The sequence below is a fragment of the Erpetoichthys calabaricus genome, chromosome 2 (genome assembly GCF_900747795.2).
Source record: "Erpetoichthys calabaricus chromosome 2, fErpCal1.3, whole genome shotgun sequence".
Classification (NCBI taxonomy): Eukaryota; Metazoa; Chordata; class Cladistia; order Polypteriformes; family Polypteridae; genus Erpetoichthys; species Erpetoichthys calabaricus.
Window position 1 is genome coordinate 68235385 of NC_041395.2, and position 21350 is coordinate 68256734.

The following is a 21350-nucleotide window of genomic DNA, read 5'->3' on the forward strand; positions in this document are numbered from 1 at the left end:
CTGTGTTCAACCACCTGGCTAGTCACTCCCTGTGTGGAGTTTGCATGTTCTCATTTTGTTCATGTATGTTTTCTCTCAGTATTTCAGTTTCCTCGCTCAGCTCAAAGGTAATTGTATGAAGTCTGTGCTTTGGCCTACTTATCTGGTTGTGTATGAGTGACTGTTGTAATGTGTCCGAGTTGGTGAGCCCTGCGGTAGACAGAATGCCATTTCTCCTTGTCTTGCACCCGATTCACTAGAATAGGCTTCTGCTCCCACAAACTTGTAATGTTGAAAGAATCTTAAAATCGACTAATTGTTACAGATTTTAAAGTGATACTATGCTCATCTAGTTTATGCACGTTGTATGTCCAGCAATGTTTAATCTTCTTCCTTTAACAACTCAAAACTTTAAGAGCACTGCCTGTAAGAATGTAGAATTAACCGACACGCCTAGAGTATTGGTTGTCAGTAACTGCAGATTCGTATTTGTTAAATGCTTACATTTTTAAGGCTATATCTGTCCATGGAAGTCCGTATGTAATTTGAAGGTAAAGGCAGCAATCAAACCCGGACGGAATGCCAGTCACGTTTACTCACAACAGCGAATTTAAAGTCGTCAGTGAGTCTAACGCTTTAACATATGTGGGAGAAAACCCGAGAATCGGAAGAACACTCGTCTGGACACAAAAGAGCATATGAGCGATAAACAGGAAGGGATGTCCGGGGCTTGGGGAAAATTCTTACCACTTTTTATTGGTGTATTCGTTAATTAAACACTGCAGACATGGCTCAAAAGAATATTTTGGTCCACCTTCTAAAGCACATAGAAGGGCGGCAGGCTTTATCAGGCAGTCTGGACTGAGCGACGTGAACGGATGAGATAAATAATGAGTGTGAAAAGTGTAGTATTCTGGGTGGTTTTATTTCCTTTAAACACTCGCTAAATATTCAGGTGAATTTGTTTATGGTTACTCAATCTGATATTCCAGAAAAACCAGCGCAAGGTTAAAAAAAAACATTCGTTTCCGGAAAACGCGTCACTTTAAGATTTTTATGTCTTATAATAGCGGTATTTCTGAAGAAAGAGTGATTACAGTTAATCTAATAAAATGTGACTTAGTTAAGTATTAATTGGCCAGTTGACATTAAATGTTATCAGTCACATGTCACTTAAACGCTGTTACTGTGTAACGGGTACGGAATAACGTGGGCATCAAACAATGCCAATACAGCTCAAATGGCGTGAAAGCGACATTAATCAGATGTTACACATAATTGTGAAATTGTAGAACATCTCCACTATAAAGCTGACATCCTGATCTTGCTTGGTCCGGGGCTCGCTCCCGATTCTTCTGCGAGTATGGTCTGTCCTCCTGTTCATCTTTCATATGGCAAGGCCACGTGCTGTTTACTCACCCTTCCGTCATTCACCAACCAAATATGCTTCATGACAATACCTCATCTCTCTGCATTCTCAAACATGAATGAACGAATTCTGGGTCGCGGGGGGCGGAACTAATCACGGTGCAGCACGTGACAGCAAAGACACGAATTAGGACAGGACAGAACGACAATCGATCGCAAGGCTCATTCACGCACATACCCACGTTCATCCTACAGTTAATATGTAAATACAAAGGCTTTGGGTGATGTGCGTAAAAAATAAATACAGTACATAACACATACGCAGCGAACGTTCAGAGTTCATGCAGACAAGGTTTAGGGACTTTCAAAACTCGACTTGATGTTTTTTGGAAGAAATAAGTGGATAGGACTGGCGAGTTTTGTTGGGCTGAATAGTCTGTTCTCGCCTAGATTGTTCTAATGTTCAGGTGTGACCGGGACGCTGATCATCACCGTCGTAACTACCTAGTACATTTTACATTTATTTTACAGATCTCCCTGGTTTCAGCAGTTTTTACTATACCTTGTTGTTTGTTCAGTTTTGAGAGTTACGTGCTTTCAAAATACTCACAGTGCACCCAAGATTAGAGAAAGCTGTTTTGTAGAGAAACTGACGTACCAGTGAATGTCAGACTGGACGAATAATACTCTAAGACAAGATTCTTTGACTGCTTTGATCAAAGTGCCCCCATCTCTGAGCTTAATTATTCGATTCCAAGAGGTTAACCTCAGATGTACGGGACTGTGGGAGAGCAGTTACCGTGTAGCATGTGTGAGAAAGAGCCCAGAAGAACCCAGTCCAGCAAAGGAAAAACTGGCACCAGGACACTGGAGGGGTGGTTGGAAATCCAAATAAACTTGGACGCGATGCCCCCACTGCACCTCGCGGCTAAAGGAAGCGGAGCTTGTGCTTCGACTGGTGCCAAGGTGACTCTTTAGAGCGATACAATAGATGAACTACGTTTGGTTCAGAAATAAAAACCCTCCGCATGAAGGTTCTAGAAAGAACCATTATTTATTTAGATCGGGAACAGGTCCCAAACATGAATAGATAGTAACAGACATAGCAGTGGCTTCATGATTTTTAAGGACTCATGCTGCATAACTTCAGGTTTTCTTGATATCTCAGTATATCCTTCTAGGTAGACTACTATACAATAAAGAGTTCTGCTTTGTCCACATATCAGAAAGCTTTCCATCATTAAGCCCGTATATTTTCACTGGATGGTACTGCTGGGGAAACAGTAGATCAGGCCCCGTAGTGCAGGCTGTTTGTAAATGACATCATGCAATGTGGCCCCACCACAAATATCGTGGAAATCAAACTGCAGCGGTGAAGAAGATCTATGGAGTATAGAAGACATAAGGCTTGTAGGAAAATGCCAGAATATTTAAGACAAGAACGAGAACTTGGATGCTACAGAAATGAGAACGTTGAGATGGATGTGTGGAATAATAGCAAAGTCTGATAAGACCAAAAATGAAAGAATGAGAGGTACAGTTAAAGTTGGAGAAATCTCTTGGGTGGGTAAGGCAGGAGAGTTCCAGTTGATCAGGGGCTGATACTTGAAATTATGGGTTGAAGCCCTGGAATAAATGACACCACTGGATATAAAAGTGTCTGGATGGTGGAGACAACCAAAGAGGAAATGGATGGACATCTTAAGAGGCTTCTAAAGGAGAAAGGGGTATATCAGGCAAAGAAGTATAAAACAGCAGAGGATGGAAGAAGCTGGTCCAATATAGCGATACCCACATGAAAGCTTCAAAAGAAAAAGAATTTTAGAAACATTTTCAATACCCAAAGACCCAACATGCAAAGGAACCTTCCTACAATTAAATGGTTCTTTGTCAAGTAATTGTTCTCCCACACAACCCAGTAAAGCGGCATTTTATAGCCTTTATTTTTAAGTGCAGGTTCAATAGATTAATTAGTAGATGGGTATAACAGGTCATATAGTAAATATTGTTAAAAAAGTAATTTTAACTTATGTTAATACAGTGATCCCTCGCTATATCGCGCTTCGCCTTTCGCGGCTTCACTCCATCGCGGATTTTATATGTAAGCATATTTAAATATATATCGCGGATTTTTCGCTGCTTCGCGGGTTTCTGCGGACAATAGGTCTTTTAATTTCTGGTACATGCTTCCTCAGTTGGTTTGCCCAGTTGATTTCATACAAGGGACGCTATTGGCAGATGGCTGAGAAGCTATCCAGCTTACTTTCTCTCTCTCTCTCTCTCTCTCTCTTGTGCTGACGTAGGGGGGTGTGAGCAGGGGGGCTGTGTGCAGCTGCTTCCTGAAGGACATGCTGCACGGAGCTTCGCATACTTAAAAGCTCAAAGGGCACGTATTGATTTTTTTTATCTCTCTCTCTCTCTCTCTCTCTTCCTCTCTCTTCCTGCTCCTGACAGAGGGGGTGTGAGCTGCCGCCTTCAACAGCTTTGTACCGGCGGTGCTTCGCATACTTAAAAGCCCTATTGATTTTTTTTTTGACTGCTTGCTTTGCACTCCTTTGAAAAGGAAGATATGTTTGCATTCTTTTAATTGTGAGACAGAACTGTCATCTCTGTCTTGTCATGGAGCACAGTTTAAACTTTTGAAAAAGAGACAAATGTTTGTTTGCAGTGTTTGAATAACGTTCCTGTCTCTCTACAACCTCCTGTGTTTCTGCGCAAATCTGTGACCCAAGCATGACAATATAAAAATAACCATATAAACATATGGTTTCTACTTCGCGGATTTTCTTATTTCGCGGGTGGCTCTGGAACGCAACCCCCGCGATGGAGGAGGGATTACTGTATATCACTTTTTGCATGAACAAATGTCTGTTATATCAGTATTTAAATAGTGAGCAACAGCTATTTTTATTAACATGAGTTCACTTTGAAAGGCTCACTACCAAACGTATTACAACAGATTTTCCAGGTTTATTCAAGAGGGGGCATCGAATAAAAATTATTATTTTTTTACCGTTAATTACAAGATCTGTTAATTTGAAAAATAAACGAACCCCGACCCCAGCAAAACTAAGCATGTTCTTTTCTATACTACCGACGTATTTTTAATCTTAGTTAATGTATAGAATTCTAGAGATTTGTCCGATACACCGCAGCACACCATCCATTTTTTTTGACACTTTTTACATTTCAGTAAACATACAGATGGATTGGCATTATGTATTGTCATCATTTTCCGTTCTTATTTAATATCATAAATGGTGTGGGGATTGAACCAATCCAACAACACAAAAAGAACCAGAATAAGGAGGGCAAGCGATGGACGCACGCCAGGAGCCACAGGTCGCTTTCGTAGCCTTTTCATTTTAGCACATAAAGGGTGAAGTGGTTGGCACCGCCGCCAGTTTCGGGAGATCGGTGACAAATTCTTGCCTGTTCACCTTCGATCTGTGAGTTTTCTTCGCTGCCTCCATATTTTGTAACACATTTCCAGACCTGTCCGTTGAGTTAGTGATTGTCATATAGGAGAGCATTCCTGAAATTTACTGGCATTCTGTCCATTGATGATTCCTGCTTTGCACCACTTTAAGTATGATTAGGCCGGTCAAAAATAGATAGCAGGGCTTGTCCATATTACGATTTTATATTGGCGTCGTTGTCTAAATAATGCCTAACAAGCTATGCAATTGTTTACGTCTTCCAGATCGAGGTTTAGATTGATTTATAAAGCAAGTGTCTAGCAATCAGCTTAGTGCAGTTTTTTTCTCATTATTTAACGCGACTAATCTGAGGCTATGGATGTACCCTGCTGTGTCGTACATTTTAAGTGGCGACATTTTGTTTTGTCATTTTCTTTTCCTATAATCTGTTTTTAGGATTGCACTGCCAACAAAAGAATTGTGCTGAATACCAGAAGACATTGTGCGCAAATGCAGTCGCACGTGCGCTGCTAGTTTTATCTCTCGGATTGAGTGGGCTGCAGTATTAATTAATGGCTTAATGAGTTGTTTGAGCATGCGGTGCGGCTTGTCGGCGCCCGTCAGAAGTAGCGAACTTTAAAGGATCAGGTAGCGAGCACCTGCGGAGCGCATAAAAGGAGATCGCGTCGGTCGCGTTACGTCACTGCTGGAACGCCCCAGGGATCCCCGGGAAGACTTTGGCTCGCTCATTTCAAGCTACATGCATGGCCACTGTACGGGAGAAAGCGGCTGCATTGAATCTAACCGGGATTGTTTACAGCCCGATGCACCGTCCACCAACTGGTAATTTGCTTTTTTTTATTGCATTTTTACAATCATTTCTGAGGGCTGGAAAATGTGCTCTTACCAGTTTGCAACTGCTTGTGTCTTTAACTTTGTTTTTTCCCGGTGGCGGAATTTCAGCCTCTCCTTGAGTCTTGCTTCCAAAAGTTATGATTTAAAACCACAAGAGTTTTCAGATGTCTTTATGCGGCGAGCAGAAATAACGCAATAACTGTCGACATTTCAGGCTTATTGAAGTTTGTCATTTGCGTTAACGTTTAGTTGTCACTCCCGTATTTCCTAGTGCTCTACAAACTCGTGGGGATTTTATTTTGATCGGACCAGATCGAGTGATGCATAACTTGTTCCCTACCCCTCGTTCTGCTAACACCACAACCGGTGTCCCAATCTATTTCGTTCCTTGAGGTTTTGGGTTTTGCTTAGTCCCTGGTGCTATAAAACAGCCACCCACAGGCTTTCGGCGTGATTATATTATACAATGGAGTCCAGCATTAAGTTCGATACGGTGCAACGTTTATTGAAGTCTTTTGATGTAAAGTAGATTTACATTCTGCTACTGAAAAAACGAGCTATCAGATTTTGCATAGTGGCACTGTTGTTCCATAATTTTTGAGCCTTAGTCCGTAGTGTCGCAGGCATTGCTAGTAAGGTGGCTACGAAAGCTTGGACGGGCTGTCCCTCCTCGCAGGACGTGCTCTGTCACTTTAGAAACTGTAAATCGACGTGGCGCACGTTTAAACGGTTTTAGGTCTCCGATTGGACCACACTATCCTGAAGGTTCCCAAACTGGACCGCCAGTACTGTCTCTGCAAACCCGCTATTTCGTATACAGCGCCTATCGTGGCAGCGGTGTCGGCGAGGCTGGAAATCGGTAGTGGAGCAGGTCGCGCTCATTCACTAGCCGGGGAAAGCAATATCCCAGCCCCCAAAACAAACAATTTGTGCGTTTATCTCCATTTGTTGAGTGCGATTTCATTGTGTGAACAGTGTTTCGGGCTGATTTCACACCTTCCTGAATGAGATGTCTTTACCCCCACCCCACTTAATGCCGAAAATGTCTTGCTGTGCCTTTTTGTTGAATTTTTTTTTTTTGACAACCACCATGGGTGATTTGAGTTAGAGCAGAAGCCTGTCCTGAAGTTATTTTATAGGACTGTGAAGTGTTTCTATGGTGAAAAGCTCTAGGGCCCTTCTGTAGGAGCAGGTGAGTGTCACGCTGCTGGCAGGTTTTCTTAAACTGTGTCACTTGAAGCCGTCTATGAGAATATAAGAAAGCTCATGTGGTGTTTGCTTGTCTGTCCTGGAGTGCGGCAGTCTGATCAGCCCTTAAGCTGGACTTGTCTTCTCCTTGCACTTGTATCGGCAGGCCCTATGGCTTTATTTGGCACTCAATGAGCCTTTTTATTGGCATTCCTTACACCAGCTGCACAAGTGTTTTGCACTAAATCAGTTTAGTTAATGAACAATTTAAAAAATGTAATCGCATGAGTTAAATTTGAGGGTGAGGATAATTTGGCATCTGTTTGACACTTGGAGATCATGTATGTACGGTAAAATGGCAACATATTTTGCTGGGGACTTCATAAAGCAACCTCTTGTTTCCTTCTAATTATCTGCTTAAAAACCTAACTAGATCAAGTTGATAAATATTTTCATGTTGCATAAAATGAACCGGGAATTTGAGACTTTCCATTAGTGCAGGTTATTCCCTCAGCAATTATTTACTCTTTATGCAAACAGTTAACATGGTTGACTCTGATAAGGTAAAGTAAGCCCAGAGGATTGGCTGAGGGAAATGCTGAGTGCAGTCAAGCTGACATTGACTGACTGTACGATCAGAGGACTGGAAAAACCTGAACAAATGTCATAAGACTAACCTTTGGGTAGCCCTACCTGTTGGTGTACAAGAAATAGAAGCAGCGCCTGGATAGCGACCAGGCTTTGGATCTCCATTGCTGTTAAGTGTGTGTGTGTGTGTGTGTGTGTGTGTGTGTGCTAGTTTTTCTGACGTTGGACAAAGCCTTGGATTATATTGGGATTTGAAAGCAAAGATTGGCACTATACAGGTAATGTGGGAACCATCTGGAGATTACTCTGCCTTTCAGTGCTCTCTGGATGTTATGTTGTAAAGCCTGCTGGCTTAGTATATATAGTATTGAAAAGCCAAGCAAAATGACACCTTTTATTGTCTAACTAGAAAGATTACAATATGCAAGCTTTCGAGGCAACTCAGGCCCCTTCTTCAGGCAAGATGTAATCAAGTAATGAAGAAGGGGCCTGAGTTGCCTCGAAAGCTTGCATATTGTAATCTTTCTAGTTAGCCAATAAAAGGTGTCATTTTGCTTGGCTTTTCTCTACATTCATAATGGCTAACACGGTACAACACCCTAGTACTACTATAATATATAGTATTTAAATGATTTGAAGAAAAGAGATTAGGGATATGGTGTGTTGGGTTTGCTGCAGTTTTTCTCTGATTAATTTGTTCATTAAAAGGTTAAAGTATTAAATAGTATCTGCTTGCCTCCTACAGCCACAATGGCTTATGGCCTACTCAGAAGGTGGTGGGTTTAGATGCTAACAGTGGGTTGATTAGCTTAAAACAAAAGGCTTGCCTAAAGCCCCTGTTGGCAGATGCTTTTTTGACCACTTATAAAAGACTCGGTTTAACTTGTAAGCTTTATATTTGAATACCACCTTGTATTTGTAAGGTATGCATTTTAAGAGAACTCAAACCCACCCCCAAAGTATAGGCCTTTTAATGACATTGTGTCATAAAGGCAATCTACTGTACAAATGATCAATTCTGCAGACCAATATGATTTTGAGTAGGTCTATTTTCAAATGCGAGCGACTGTCCAAATAGCCCATAATTGGTTTTCCCAGACTAGTACATGGTTTGACTGGGCTAGATATAGCCATATAGAAAAGGTGTTGCCTAAAAGTCAGTGTCACTTTGCCTTTTGGCTGTGCCGACCTGTTCAACTAGTTTTTCTTTTCTATTTTTGATAGTGTATGTATAAACAGTTGTTCTTTCAAAGGTCAGGGCATAAAAATCTTTTGAAATTAAGGATGGCTCTTTCCAAAAAAGCTTACCGTCTTGAACAGTTGTGTTCAGAATCAGTTTAACATTTAACTCCAATCCCTTCTGTACTGCTGATGGAGGTGGGGGTTTGTCACTTCAATATACAAGTTTTAAATGGCTTTATTTTATCAAGGTTGGATTCATCAGCACTATGTCTAGTTCATGGTCAATTTGAGAGAGTGTTGCAGCTTTATATATTCAAAAGAGGCATCTGTGCCACTTTTGTATGCCCTGCACCAAAGTGTCTGTAGTCCTCTAATCGGACATTGATTAGATAATGCTAAACTCCTAAAGCATACTGGGGGTGGGGACTGGACAAGGTCGTCCTTGGCCTTGCTTTTGAATAAAAGCCAAAGTGTTGGTGTTCTCTGAATGAACGGTTGCCTCACATGTACATCCACCTTTCTTTAATATTTTAAGGGATGGTGCTTATTTTGGAAACGACCAGTGCAAGGCATGAAAACTCCAGATGGGGAACAGCAGTGTGCTACAGGAAACGTGCCCTCCCAGAAACTGGTTAATATGGTGTAACCAGTTTAATGCATGGTTTGAATATGTCCGAAAACCTGCTTGGACCCGGGAAGCACCTGTACAGATCCTAGACTCCGTGCCCTGCCCAGACTTCCCCCCCCCCCCACCCCTTTTTGTGATGCATAGTGCTAATACCTACCACTAGATTAGAATTTGTGTGGTTTTTCTGAAATGGCAATTGTTTTTGCCAGACCTGTGCAGAAGAAACTCCGGCGAGTCTAGTTGGCTGTGAAATGGTGTGCAAGAATTGTTGAAATCCTGGACCAGTAGTGTTCATCTGAGACAGCCAGTCTCCAGGCTGGATGTATAAATTATCAAGTTATCACGTGTTTTGATATTTTACGGTCTTCCTTCATTTCTATATAGACAGTAAAGCTGATGTATCACGATTTTTAGTTGTGTAGAATGTCAACTGCAGTTGCTGATCTTGATGCCAGACCCTTTTAATCAGACATTCCTAGCAAATTTCAAACTTTCTGACTGCCCACCCACCTTTCAGCACAGTTGTGACCATCCCTTTATATTACAGCCAATAATGTGCTGCCTGACGGAGCCAGTGCTGTATGAAGAAACGTCTCTTCCATTTGCAAAGTCTTAAACCTGCCCATTCCTGGTTGATGCCTTAAATGAATTGTATTTCCAGCTGAGCGATCATTGGTTGGCAGCTCTCATGCATACGTGACTGAGGAGCGAGTCACTGGGTGTGTCCCATTATGTGACAGTCAGATGGCACTCTAAGATTATGTAAATAGTCATGACGGAAAAATCATGTAATGTGACCTGGCCTTAAGACAGTAAATTTACTCTAAGCAATTTTGAACTTTCTTGATGCCCAAGACTTTCTTAAATGTAAACTTAACCAAGTTGTCTGCCATTAGCCTCAAAATTGTCTTCATATTATGAAGTGCTGTCTCCTGTGTTAGCCTTTTTCAGTCCTGCAGCATAAATGCCAAGCACCAAAGTAACCTGCAGTGGTCAAAGGTTTGTTTTACATAATTATGTAATCGTATGAATGGTGCAGTGGTAGCACTCCTGCTTTGTAGTAAGGAGACCAGGGTTCATGTATGGGGTCCTCCCTGCATGGAGATTGCATATTCTACCTGTGTCTGTGGGTTTCCTCCCACTGCCTACAGACCTTCAGATTAAGTGTTTTGGCTACTCTAAATTAGCCCTGGGTGGTGTTTGCCAAGTGATGGATTGGCTTGTTCCTGCCATGTGCGCTTTGCTAGCTGTGATACTCCAGCACTTCCCATGACCCTGGTCTGGATTAGGTGTGTGAGAAAATGACACTTTTAAAAACCACACACTTAGAATGCATCTTCCTACCCATTATCAACCAATTTCTGAATTCATATCCTATTTTGGCAATATCAAGTGATTGGCAGGTCATCCATCCAGGTTCCTGCCCGTCTATTGTTACCCATACACAATCCTGGGAACACGTTTAGTCTTTTTACTTGACCTAGTGCAGGTTTTCAGGATGTGGTAGAAAATTTCATGTCCGTTTTTTTACAAACCACAAGGGCAGCCCTAAGTTCATGATTTTCCTAGCTCAATCCAAAAGAAGTTTGAAATAAAATGAGTTTAAGTTGTATTTTTTTTTTCCCCTTTTCTAGACTCTGCCATGGCTCACAAGCCTTTCAGAGCAACGTTTATCTGGAGTAGCATCATCAGTACCCTTCAGTCTCAAGTGGAGGTTAAAAGGAGGCGCCACAACTTGAAATATCACAATGACTGCTTTCTTGGCTCTGATGCAGTTGATGTGATCCTGGCACATCTTGTACAGAACAAGTTCTTTGGAGATATGGAGATTCCTCGAGCAAAAGTGGTACGTGTGTGCCAGGCTCTTATGGACTACAAAGTGTTTGAGGCAGTGGATACAAAGGTTTTTGGAAAAGACAAAAAACGGCCTATGTTTGAGGACAGCAGTTGTAGCTTATACCGGTTTCTAAATGGATACAATCCACCAGGGACCCCTTTAGCAAATGGAAGTGACTCTCCAAGCTATCAGAGGAATGTTTTAAACCGAACATGTCGAAGGTAGGTAGTGTGTGTGTGTGTGTGTGATGTTGTTTTTTTTTTTTTTTTTTTTTTTTTGTTTGTATCCTTCAACAATATATAAGGAAGTATTCTGCAGTAGTTTTATTAAACTTCCATGTGTGGTTAAATTAAAACATCAGTCTTATTTTAGGAGCAATCCGTTATCTCCTGTAGAATGCTGTGGTTTTAGATTTGACCAATGAATGAATGCTTTGGACCAAGCAGTAAACCTGTCTAGATAATGGCTGCTTGACAGGAGATATGTCTTGTTGTTGTACTTGTTACCTGAATTGATGATGGCTATCTCTAAATGAGTGCAGCCAGAAGTGGGGGAGCTGTTAAAAATTAAGCTTTAATTGCAAGGTAGTGTTGTAGTCTCAAAACGTTGTCAATAGCAATTGGCCTTGAGGCAAGTTCTGATGGACACGGGCATCTTGCCTGCTGTTGTTTGTTTCTCAGAATGGAGGTGATGTGTTTTTTGTCATGAAATGTTGGCAGTTGTAACTTGCCCAAGTGTCTGCATCTTGATTGTTGTAAACATTGGTATGCTTGGCTGCATTAGTGTCTTGGCTTTCAAATTCTCCTTTAGTCTCATGGTGTTGGAATGTGGTGGATCTTGATTTCATAACTGGTGTTGCTGTGGTGACAAGTGCAGCTCCCATAGACAGTTTGCACTCAAATGAGCGGAAACTGTTGTCATCTGTGTGTTTTCCACATGAGCAAAGTAGCGTGTTTCATGACTGCAGAGCAGTTATTACGGTTCAAGTGACCTACTGCAAAAGAACTTTTACAAGCCTCCCCACTTAACTGCTTCTAAAGCAGTTTGCTTTTTAAACTCCTAAAATTACTTGCCCTGTCTGAAGTGTAGATTGTTGGTGGTTTTTGCTTTAATAGGGTCTATTTTCTGGAGGAATACAAACCAAGTTAAACCCTAAAAGTTGTTGTTGTTCATTAACAACTGAAGTATCACTTGGTCATGCAATCTACTGATGGTCTGTGCAACAATTCAGATTAATTGGCAGCCTTGTAGTGCTGAGTGGGTGCACAGAATTTAAGAGGGCCTGGGCCCAAAGTGACAATATGCTGTAAGTGTTGAAGTGGTTTCTATATAGTCCTGTTGTGTATTGAGCATAAATGGCATATTCTCTCTTTTTAGGCAAGAAGAATCTGTACATTCATCATCCACCCCTGTCAAATCTGACCAGTCTTTGGAGGATCTCTTGGGCAATTTGAATCTAAATGCAGTTAACAGCTCAGTGTTGAACTCTTTACCTCATAAAAGTAAGTATTTGTTTGAATGGTACGTACTGGGGATATAACCATTGATGGATCGGTTATGTAGTGTGTAGCATTTCTGTATCCACTACTATTGTTCAGGCAGCCAAAAGAACTGAATCTTCTAATGTGGGAAGGACAAACACACCAGAGCAGCACTATACAGTACGTCTCCACAAAATTTGGACTAAGTGTACTTTTTCTCACTAAGTGGAGCCATTGGTGAAGCAGATTTTATGGATCAAAGGCAAATGCTATAAAGTTTGCCAGGTTGGTACAGTCGGAGCATAATGAGAAGGCGAAAGGCTGATCATAATCTGGATCAAGTAAATATGCCAGTCTTTAAGTGACAATGATGTATGACCATTCCACCTCGCTACAGAGGGAAGTAGAGCAAAATTACACCTTTTTTATTGGCTAACTAGATTACAAATCTGCAAGCTTTCAAGGCAACTTGGGCCCCTTCAGGTAAGAAGGGGCCTGAGTTGTTGTCTTGAAAGCTTGCATATTGTAATCTCTATAGTTAGCCATTATGGATGTAGTGAGAAGTCAAGCAAAATGACACCTTTTATTGGCTAACATGGTACAACACCCTAGTACTCCTCGCTGTAGAGTCAAGTGGAATCCGCTCGCAGGTAATTAGACAGTTAAAACTGGCAAAGAACATGGTGGTAGATGTACTTTTTTTTTTTTCTGCTTAAACCACAAACACAGTAATACAGCACATGATATACAAATAAAATTAAAGGATTATTCTCGGACAGCACTTCACAATCCGCCACAGTAACAATACAAATACACAATTCTTCCTCCTTACTACTTCTGATTCCACTGAAGTAAGGCAGCAGACTCCTTTTTATGCTGTGTCTTCTGGGAAGCACTTCTGGGCCACTGAAAAAGTAGGGAGGTCCTCCCCCACCCAACAGCACCCTCGGATACCCAGGGATCAAAACTGGGCTGCACTTCGGGACTCCAAATCCCAAGCATCCCTGTAGGTGTCCCGACTGGGTTACAACTGATGGCTGCTGCCACCTGGAGTATGGAGGATGGAACAACTCTCCTTCCACTGTTCAGTCTATTCTATAATTTCAGCCAGGCACAGTTATCCCTCCATCCTGCTAGCCAGTTTTACTTGTGTCATTGTCCAGGTAATGAATCTGGCTGGCATTTCTGTCCTCCAACAGTATCAAAATGGCAAATTGACATTTTTGTGGTTTTTAGCATGCGTTTTGTTGCGTGTTTTTTTTTTTTTTTTTTTTTTTTCTCTCTCCAATTAATGTACATGAAATCCCAAAGGCAGCAGGGACTTAATTGTTGAGACTCCTCACACCAGGTAACTTCCATTTTCTTCAGGTCAACAATTACAATGCGAGTGTTTAGAAATTCATACATAATAAAACACATGAAAATGGACACTAATTATAAAAATGCTAGAAGGTTGATGTGTATGGTATTTGCTGGTTCCCCATAATTGCTGTATCTGTCTGCAATGTTTGAAACCAAGCACGTGCATGTCTGTAATTAAAGCCAATGGCTGACTTTGCCATTTTTAAATCTTCACTAAAAAGCAAATAACTTGGACAATGCAATATAACTTCTTTTTAGATCTGCTTATTGCATTTTGAGATTCTGATAACTATACAAAGGATTATAAGTGATCATTTGTGTCCCAGGGCTTTGCTTCTCTCCCATCACTTACTCTTTTTGTTCTAAATGTAAAACCCTGAATTGCTAGTGAACCTTGTCCCACACTAAGCCTAGAAATCATTGCAGAGCTGTCGGAGGTATGTAGGCAGACTATTTTTGACTTGATTGGGCAGATTCACCATTAATTGGTTTGTTTTACTTTGGTTTTCAGTTGTGCAAGTATTATGTTAAACATTAGATTTTACAACTGTATGTATAGTTTTGGGGTTCTCCTGGTTTGAATATTTTGTCTATAAATGCATACAAGAGAACTTGAACAATATTGTTCAAGTATTACAATATTAGGAAAATTTGAATAGTTTCATATTCAACTTGCTACCCAACAGGGAGGTTTGTGAACCAAAAGCCCAAAATGAAGTACTTGTATAAATACTCAAAGGAGTGGCCCAGCTTGTTTCAGAGCAGCATTTAATTCTTGCCAGATTCTGTAAAAGCTTTGGATTGCTCCTTTTGGAATTTGTTTTCTAATTTTAGTTAACCGATCCTTTTCCTGTTGATTACTTCTGTAGGGTGGGTTATTCTTCAAATGTAGTATAGTGTAGGATTTTATTCCTGTAGAATTTGTAAAATGGTATATTATACACTGTGTATATTGAGATTCATATTCTCCTTACCATTTGTTTTTAAACTGTTTTGTTTTTGCATATTTGAATAGCATTACATTGGTGTATTGGTTTGCATTTTCAAGATGCCATAAATGACTGACTAAAGGGTATTTACCTGGCAGTTATTTGACTTGCATTTCAAAATATGCACTGATCAGCTAAGATTTGAGTAAATTCCTCCACTCGGTGACTGATGTTATTCTTCCTGATATTAAGGCAAGATACATTTCAGATTTGTGAGTCTTCTAATGTACTTCATTTAAATTTAGCACTAGAATGTGTTGCCTTCTGGAAACTGTAGGGGTTGGTGTGTCCAATCATTGCCTACATGTATTGTGCCAAAGAACATCTTTGCTTTAAAGGGTTCAGGGGCCTGTCTATCAGGTGGGGTGGCTCACCCACATGCCAATCTCGATCGACACTTTGCTTCAATGGTCTTGTCTGCCAGTGATTTTTTTTTTTTTTTTTTTTTTTTTTGCCTCAACTGTAAACTCCAATTTTAGACTTGCCACCTCATCTGGGGTCCTTTCTAGCCAAGCCCCAAGGCTTTTTGATTTGGGAGCACAAGGTATATGGCTGGTTATGGAGGGAAAACCAACCATAGCACCCATATCCCTTCAAGGAACAGGGCTGCACCATCGGAGGAGAGTTGGGCATTCATGGTGCATGCTGTGCTGCCAGTCCTTGGATCCTTTTGGAAAACCCTTAACTGGTGGGACACTTCCCGTTCTTCCTCCTTAATGGCCTTGCTGGCCTGATTTGTCAAGTGTTTAGGTGTGGATTTCTTTTTTTTTTTTTTCCTGTACTGGCGATTCATCACAATTGAAGGTGTATGTAAATCTACAGTCCAAAAACAGCATGACTGTGATTACACATTCTACCAGCATTAGTTTTAAATGTTCAACCACTTCCTATAACTATTTTAAAAGTGTAAAGCTAATCAGGGTACATCATGAACCTTAAAAATAATTGCTTTATAAAATACCAGAATATGTTGGTGGGGGTGGTAATTTAGTGGATATTCATGTCCAATTTTTACTTTTAGTTCATATTTAGGAGGCAAATTACATGTTCATGGTGGTCCCAGCATGGTAGTGTGCAGCCTCCTAGTAAGAATGGGAGTTGGGTTTGTGAGTTTGCATGTAGGCATATGTTGTAGTAAATGCAATATTGTGCACACACCTTTAATACACTAGTCAGGGGTGGGTATATGTGTGGGGGGTTTTTTACTCGCATGTAATAAATACAAAGCATAAAGACCTCGTTACGTTACATTTACATTACTGGTTTCCCCAGTTGCAGAATTCATTGACCTAAATCTTGTCTGAAGCTGCCGGTGTACTTCCATCACTGACAGCTGTATACTCCAATCTACCCAGCACCTCAGTCCAACTAGTCTCCAACTTGTTCTGACAAAGTCAAATGGGTTTGATTTTTCTCTCAAATTGTAGGGACTTGCTGTGCACATGTGACCATTATCAACTAGTGACCATTATCAACCAGTGAACATTCAGATGTACAGTGCACATAATGCAGTGATGAGGAATAAGGAACACTGGTGTTTTTCATACTATGATGCAATGGGGGTGGGTGAGGGTTTACAAGGACACGGATTGCAGAAGTCGTCCCAATCTGTTAACCTTCAGCACAAACACCAGATTAGTCCGGCTACACTCGGTTAGCTGTCAGAAAAATGGATGAGCTTGAGATACTTTGGAATGTGAAACTCTTCATGCAGTACCATAATTTGACCCCCCCTGTAAATTGACATACTCTGGCAACAAGCTTCGCCACTGCAGTTGTCAAGTTTGACATCCCACTCTGGCTAGAAGTCCCGTAATGTGATTGGCTTTATCTTGTGTTTTGACACTGGAAGAATATGCCAGAATAAAATGTATTCTTGTTCACTTTGTGGTGCATTATGGTGGTTTATTTTATAATTGTGCTATATTGATATGCTGTGTGTGTATTTCTACAAGTCCTTTCCTTCTCTTCCACTCAGTTGTCCAAGATGTTTGGCGAGAACAGACCATCCTGCGTCTCTTACAGTTGGTGGATCTTCCCGTCCTCGATACGCTCCTAGAAGAAAAAGGAAGCGGCCTGCAGATGAGAAATGCACGGAGTGACCCTAACTTGCTCTCTAGAAGCAATTACTTGGACCGGGAAATCCTTAAGGCATTTGGTGAATCTCAGTGAGTAATGTCAATACGCCACACTTTTTTTCGTGAGCATATCACTGTGGCTTCACAGCAGATGTCAAGAATGGAGCTATTGTGCATTTTTTGCTAGTTTCACTTTGATGTCCATACCGTATAAACAAGAAATGAGCATCGTCTCTACAAACTTCAAGGTGTACTGAAAATGCTTGATGGCAGTTGGTATCTGCAAACAAAAGCAGTTTAATTTTTGGTTATTAGTGATCCTGTTCCCCAAAGCAATTGGGTTTTTGTCATGGATGTGGTGTTCTAGGAATTTGTGCTATTGGTTTAATAATGTAGTGTTTAATTTTTATAGTGCTGATGACTGGCTGTCTGCTGCAATTGACTGTCTAGAGTACCTGCCAGACCGGGCAGTTGTTGAAGTTAGCAGAACCCTTCCTGCATGTCCTGAAGAAATGGAAAAATGCAAAAGACTTCTTTTTGATGCCATTGTTCAATATTACAACCAAAACAGAGATCCACTTCTAACAAATCATTATTTTGATATCCATACTGGAATTGCAGAGCTGCTGGGTAAGAACTTCTTTTGACCTCTCAATCAGCAATAAATTTACACTGTACTTTAAAGAACCCAACTAGATTTACTTAATTTTCCGACTTTTCTGGGCCACCGGAAACTACAAAGCAACAAATCTAACCTGGGAATGAAGTGGTTATCCTTTCACAGTTCATATTGGGGTAGTGGCAATCGGAGGTAATCCCATGTGCATGTACACCCCAACTCCAAGCTTTCCCATATAAGCTTCTACCCCCTTTATCAATCCAGTTCAGTGCCGGATTAACCAATAGGCACATGTAGCATATGCTACGGGCCCCGCAATTTCGGGGGCCCCCAAATGGTGGACCCAATATTTTAATGAAAAAGTGTAGCATTGAAAAACTGGTCTTTAAAAATATCTTTACGTTTTTAAACTAAATTTCTTACACAACAAAACTTTAGGGGCCCAACACATAAAATTCACATAAATATTAGAAGATTCTTATAATCGAGAGTAAAATAATTTAATCCAGTTTGAACTGTTTAGAATCTAAGAGACTTAACACGAATAGTTTTTGCTTTTATTTGGCAAAAATCTACCAAAGGGGTAAGCAAAAAATTTAACTTGGATTTCTTAAGCTAAATTTTAAATTAAGTCAAATCAATAAGGAAAGAGATTTAATTACTTGAACTTTTATTTGCAGTGTAATCCTTGAAGCCAATTCTAGTGAAGCTTGGATTTTCATTAGCTTCCTACAATATGTCTGTGTGTGTGTGTGTGTGTGGTTGTCACCACCCCCCAAACAGTTCTTGGGGGCTTGTTCAGAGAAGCATGTAGTTTTACTTTTGTTGCTCGCAATAAAGTCCATTTTGGACAGGTTTGACAAATGCTAATCCTGCTTGTAGACTTGAGTTTTTTAAATTCTACTGAGCAAGTAGAACTGCCTGAACACGCATTATGCTAGTAGCCATTAACTTTGGTCTGGAGGGCTACAAAGGCTGCATGTCCTTTCCTTTCACTCGCTTTTATTGGCACTCTTCACTTGCTTCATAGTACACAATTTGGCTTCTAATTAATAATACATATAAAACTCCACCTTTTATCAGTTAATTATTGCCTTGTGAGGTGACTATTTTGCATGCCTCAACATTTTGGAAAATGCTATATGAACAGATTCACTATTGAAATACTGTATATAGAAAGGGCTAAACTACAACTAATAGGTGCAAATGTTTGGCAGCTGGGAAAGAAGCTTTAATCCTGCAACTTCTTAAAAAGCATTTGGAGTACACCTGCAGACGAGGTAACTCAGTGTAATTTTTTTAATGTAGGGCTGTAAGAGGTGGCCATGTTTGAATGTTTTCTATGCAGAAAATGCATATTCCCTATGGCTAGCAGGCTAGTTAAATTTTTTTTTTTTTTTTTTTTTTTTCCTTAGTAAATGGCAAGTCTGAGCAGGCATTAGAAGCTCTACAACTATGCTTAAAATTGCTGGACTCGCAGAACAGAGAAGAGTTTAGAAGATTGCTATGTTTCATGGCGGTTGCTGCAGATCCTGCTGAATTGCGACTTGAAAAAGAGGTATATTGATTTAAAAGTGGTGTTAATGCGATGCTTGGCCTACAGTAGTAAGTGGGGTTTTTTTTCTAAAGGGACCTAACTAATCTTGACCATGGTTTTAACTTGTGGATTAATAGTAAAATTTTACTTTGCACGCTTTTGAAGTCTAGACTACTTTACTGCATTTCCCCAGAATGTTTGCATTTGGTAAATGTATTTTTATGGAAGCTGTTTAGGACAATATACTGTGTGTGTATGCAACACTGGCTTGCTCCTCAACAAAAACTTCTTCTTTAATGCCCCCTAGTGGACAAATGTTTTTCTTTCTTTTTAGATTGAAAATAGGATGGCAGTTAAAAGAGCCTTTTCAAAGGCAATTGTTAAACACAAAAGCCTTGCCAAGGGAAAGGTAGATTTTCTAGTACTGTTCCTGTTGGACAACCAAAAGGACGTGTTTAAGGTACAGCATTTTCATTTTGGTCTGTATGGAAATTTTGTTGCTTTTTGAGCGGAGTGTGCAGTTGGGAATATTGAACCTTTTAAAGTTAAGTCCGGTCTTCCTTTTCAGAAAACTTTTTTTTTTTTTTTTCCCCCATAGATTCCAGGATCTTTGCATAAGCTTGTCAGTGATAAACTTTCATTTATTCAACATGGTCAGGACCCTGACGTGGGCACAGGTAGAGGATCTAATTGTGATTTTTTTTAATGAAGTGACAACACTGGTGTTGTCATCATATCCCATCCTCTTTGAATGAATCAAAGTAGGAAATGGGCCAGTTCTGGATGTTATTAATTTGTGGCTTTGTCTCTCTAGGTTACACTTTCTGCCAAAGACTTTCTGGTCAGGAATACTATGGCAGTACTAGGAAATCTACAAATGATGAACTCTGGAAGCTACTTCGCACAATTCATGAGAACCCAAAGATCTCCCCCAAAGAAAAGAAACGGTTACTAGGACAATTTTACAAAAGCCACCCAGACATTTTCATTCAGTATTTTGGGGACCGGATTTCGACAGTGTATACGTGAACTCTTAATGTATATTTTTTAGGTCTTGTACATATGTAAAGTTTTTTTTGTATTGTGAATAATAAATTTATTTGGAAGAAACTTGACAGTTTAGACTGTCCGTTTATAGATTTTCTTTGTAAGGATGGGTTGTGACTCTAGAAATAGCTTGTCTTAACAAATTAAGCTTTCTAAACTTTTTTTTTTTTTTTTTTTCCTCCCCTCTGCTCTTTATACTGAAACTACCAGGCACTTGTGGAAAATGTGAAGTGTGTTGGCACTCATCATAGAGAATCACTTTAAATTTCAACTTGCAATTCCTGACCTTTTCACAGCTTTGGCATGTTTGTTCTCATACCCATCTGTGGTGCTTCTTAAATTGGGCTTTCTCTGGTAATTTAGGACTGATTAGCAACTATAAATTTTGGCTTGATACCGGAAAGTTCCATGTGATAGCCTGGCTGCCCCCAATCTTGCTCAGGAGAGAGTGGGTTCAATAAATGTTAATGTTTAGTTTGTATACATTTTTAAATCTAACTGAAACATCCTTGTATGGTCAAGCCGGCATTTGTTTTTATATACTGGTGCAGTATTAAAGTTGTCATGTAGCACAGCTTTACCGCAGCATGCACAAGTTATTGCGCATGTCCTTGTCGTCTGTGTGGCCCTGTTGGCAGCACCTAGGCCTGTACTTTGAGGCAGGATTTCATGGGGTGATTTTAGTATGACCGGTGGACTTCAGACTAGGATCTTTTGCTGAAAAAATAGATTTGCATTACCCCTAAAGTGCTGTAAACTTTACACAACATCTGCTTTGTGGTGTGTTTTTATATAAAAAAAAAAAAAAAAAAAAAAAAAATTCTCAAGTGCTTGCTGTATGTTTGGATCTAAGGAAAGTTGTCCTGGCAGTCTGGGTTCAGGTTCCAGATCTGATCTGAGGAGTGTTCTTACACGGAATCATTTTTAGTTTTTCTAATCAACTTAACAGCAGACCTCTTGCAGGATTTGGTTTAGCATGCAAGAGAAAGTATATATTTGAGGTAAATGCAATAAGTTGTTTTGTTTTAAATATCATCCACTGCTTGCTTCGCTCAGATTCCCCCCCCCCCCCCCCCCCACCGGTGATGCACACCAGCCAGTTTGTGTCTTCCGCTCGCGTATATATGGATTTCACATCCCCAAACAAATCTTCATTATTGTGGATAGGCCTCTTCATTTAGAGAGTTTTTCCC

At 40.3% G+C, this 21350-nt stretch overlaps 1 protein-coding gene across 2 annotated transcripts; it reads left to right on the forward strand.

Moving 5' to 3' along the window:
* Positions 1 to 5295: 5295 nt before the first annotated feature.
* Positions 5296 to 20223, forward strand: depdc7a (DEP domain containing 7, paralog a). 2 transcript variants are annotated; one of them, XM_028793881.2, is made up of 9 exons: positions 5296 to 5609; positions 10842 to 11265; positions 12422 to 12546; positions 16855 to 17044; positions 17367 to 17584; positions 18989 to 19131; positions 19445 to 19570; positions 19709 to 19787; positions 19925 to 20223. In XM_028793881.2, exons 1-9 carry the CDS (start codon positions 5531 to 5533, stop codon positions 20137 to 20139), a joined length of 1599 nt encoding a protein of 532 aa, XP_028649714.2. In that variant the 5' UTR covers positions 5296 to 5530; the 3' UTR covers positions 20140 to 20223. The 2 variants fall into 2 exon arrangements, with proteins under 2 accessions (XP_028649714.2, XP_028649716.2); XM_028793883.2 differs by lacking the exon at positions 5296 to 5609 and adding an exon at positions 7212 to 7675.
* The last annotated feature ends 1127 nt before the right edge of the window (positions 20224 to 21350 follow it).

Coding starts and splice junctions, on each gene's coding strand:
- depdc7a (XM_028793881.2), top strand. CDS start 5,531: ATGGCCACTGTACGGGAGAAAGCGGCTGCATTGAATCTAACCGGGATT. Junction 11,266..12,421: donor TTAAACCGAACATGTCGAAG/GTAGGTAGTGTG, acceptor CTCTCTTTTTAG/GCAAGAAGAATCTGTACATT. Junction 17,045..17,366: donor AAGGCATTTGGTGAATCTCA/GTGAGTAATGTC, acceptor TAATTTTTATAG/TGCTGATGACTGGCTGTCTG.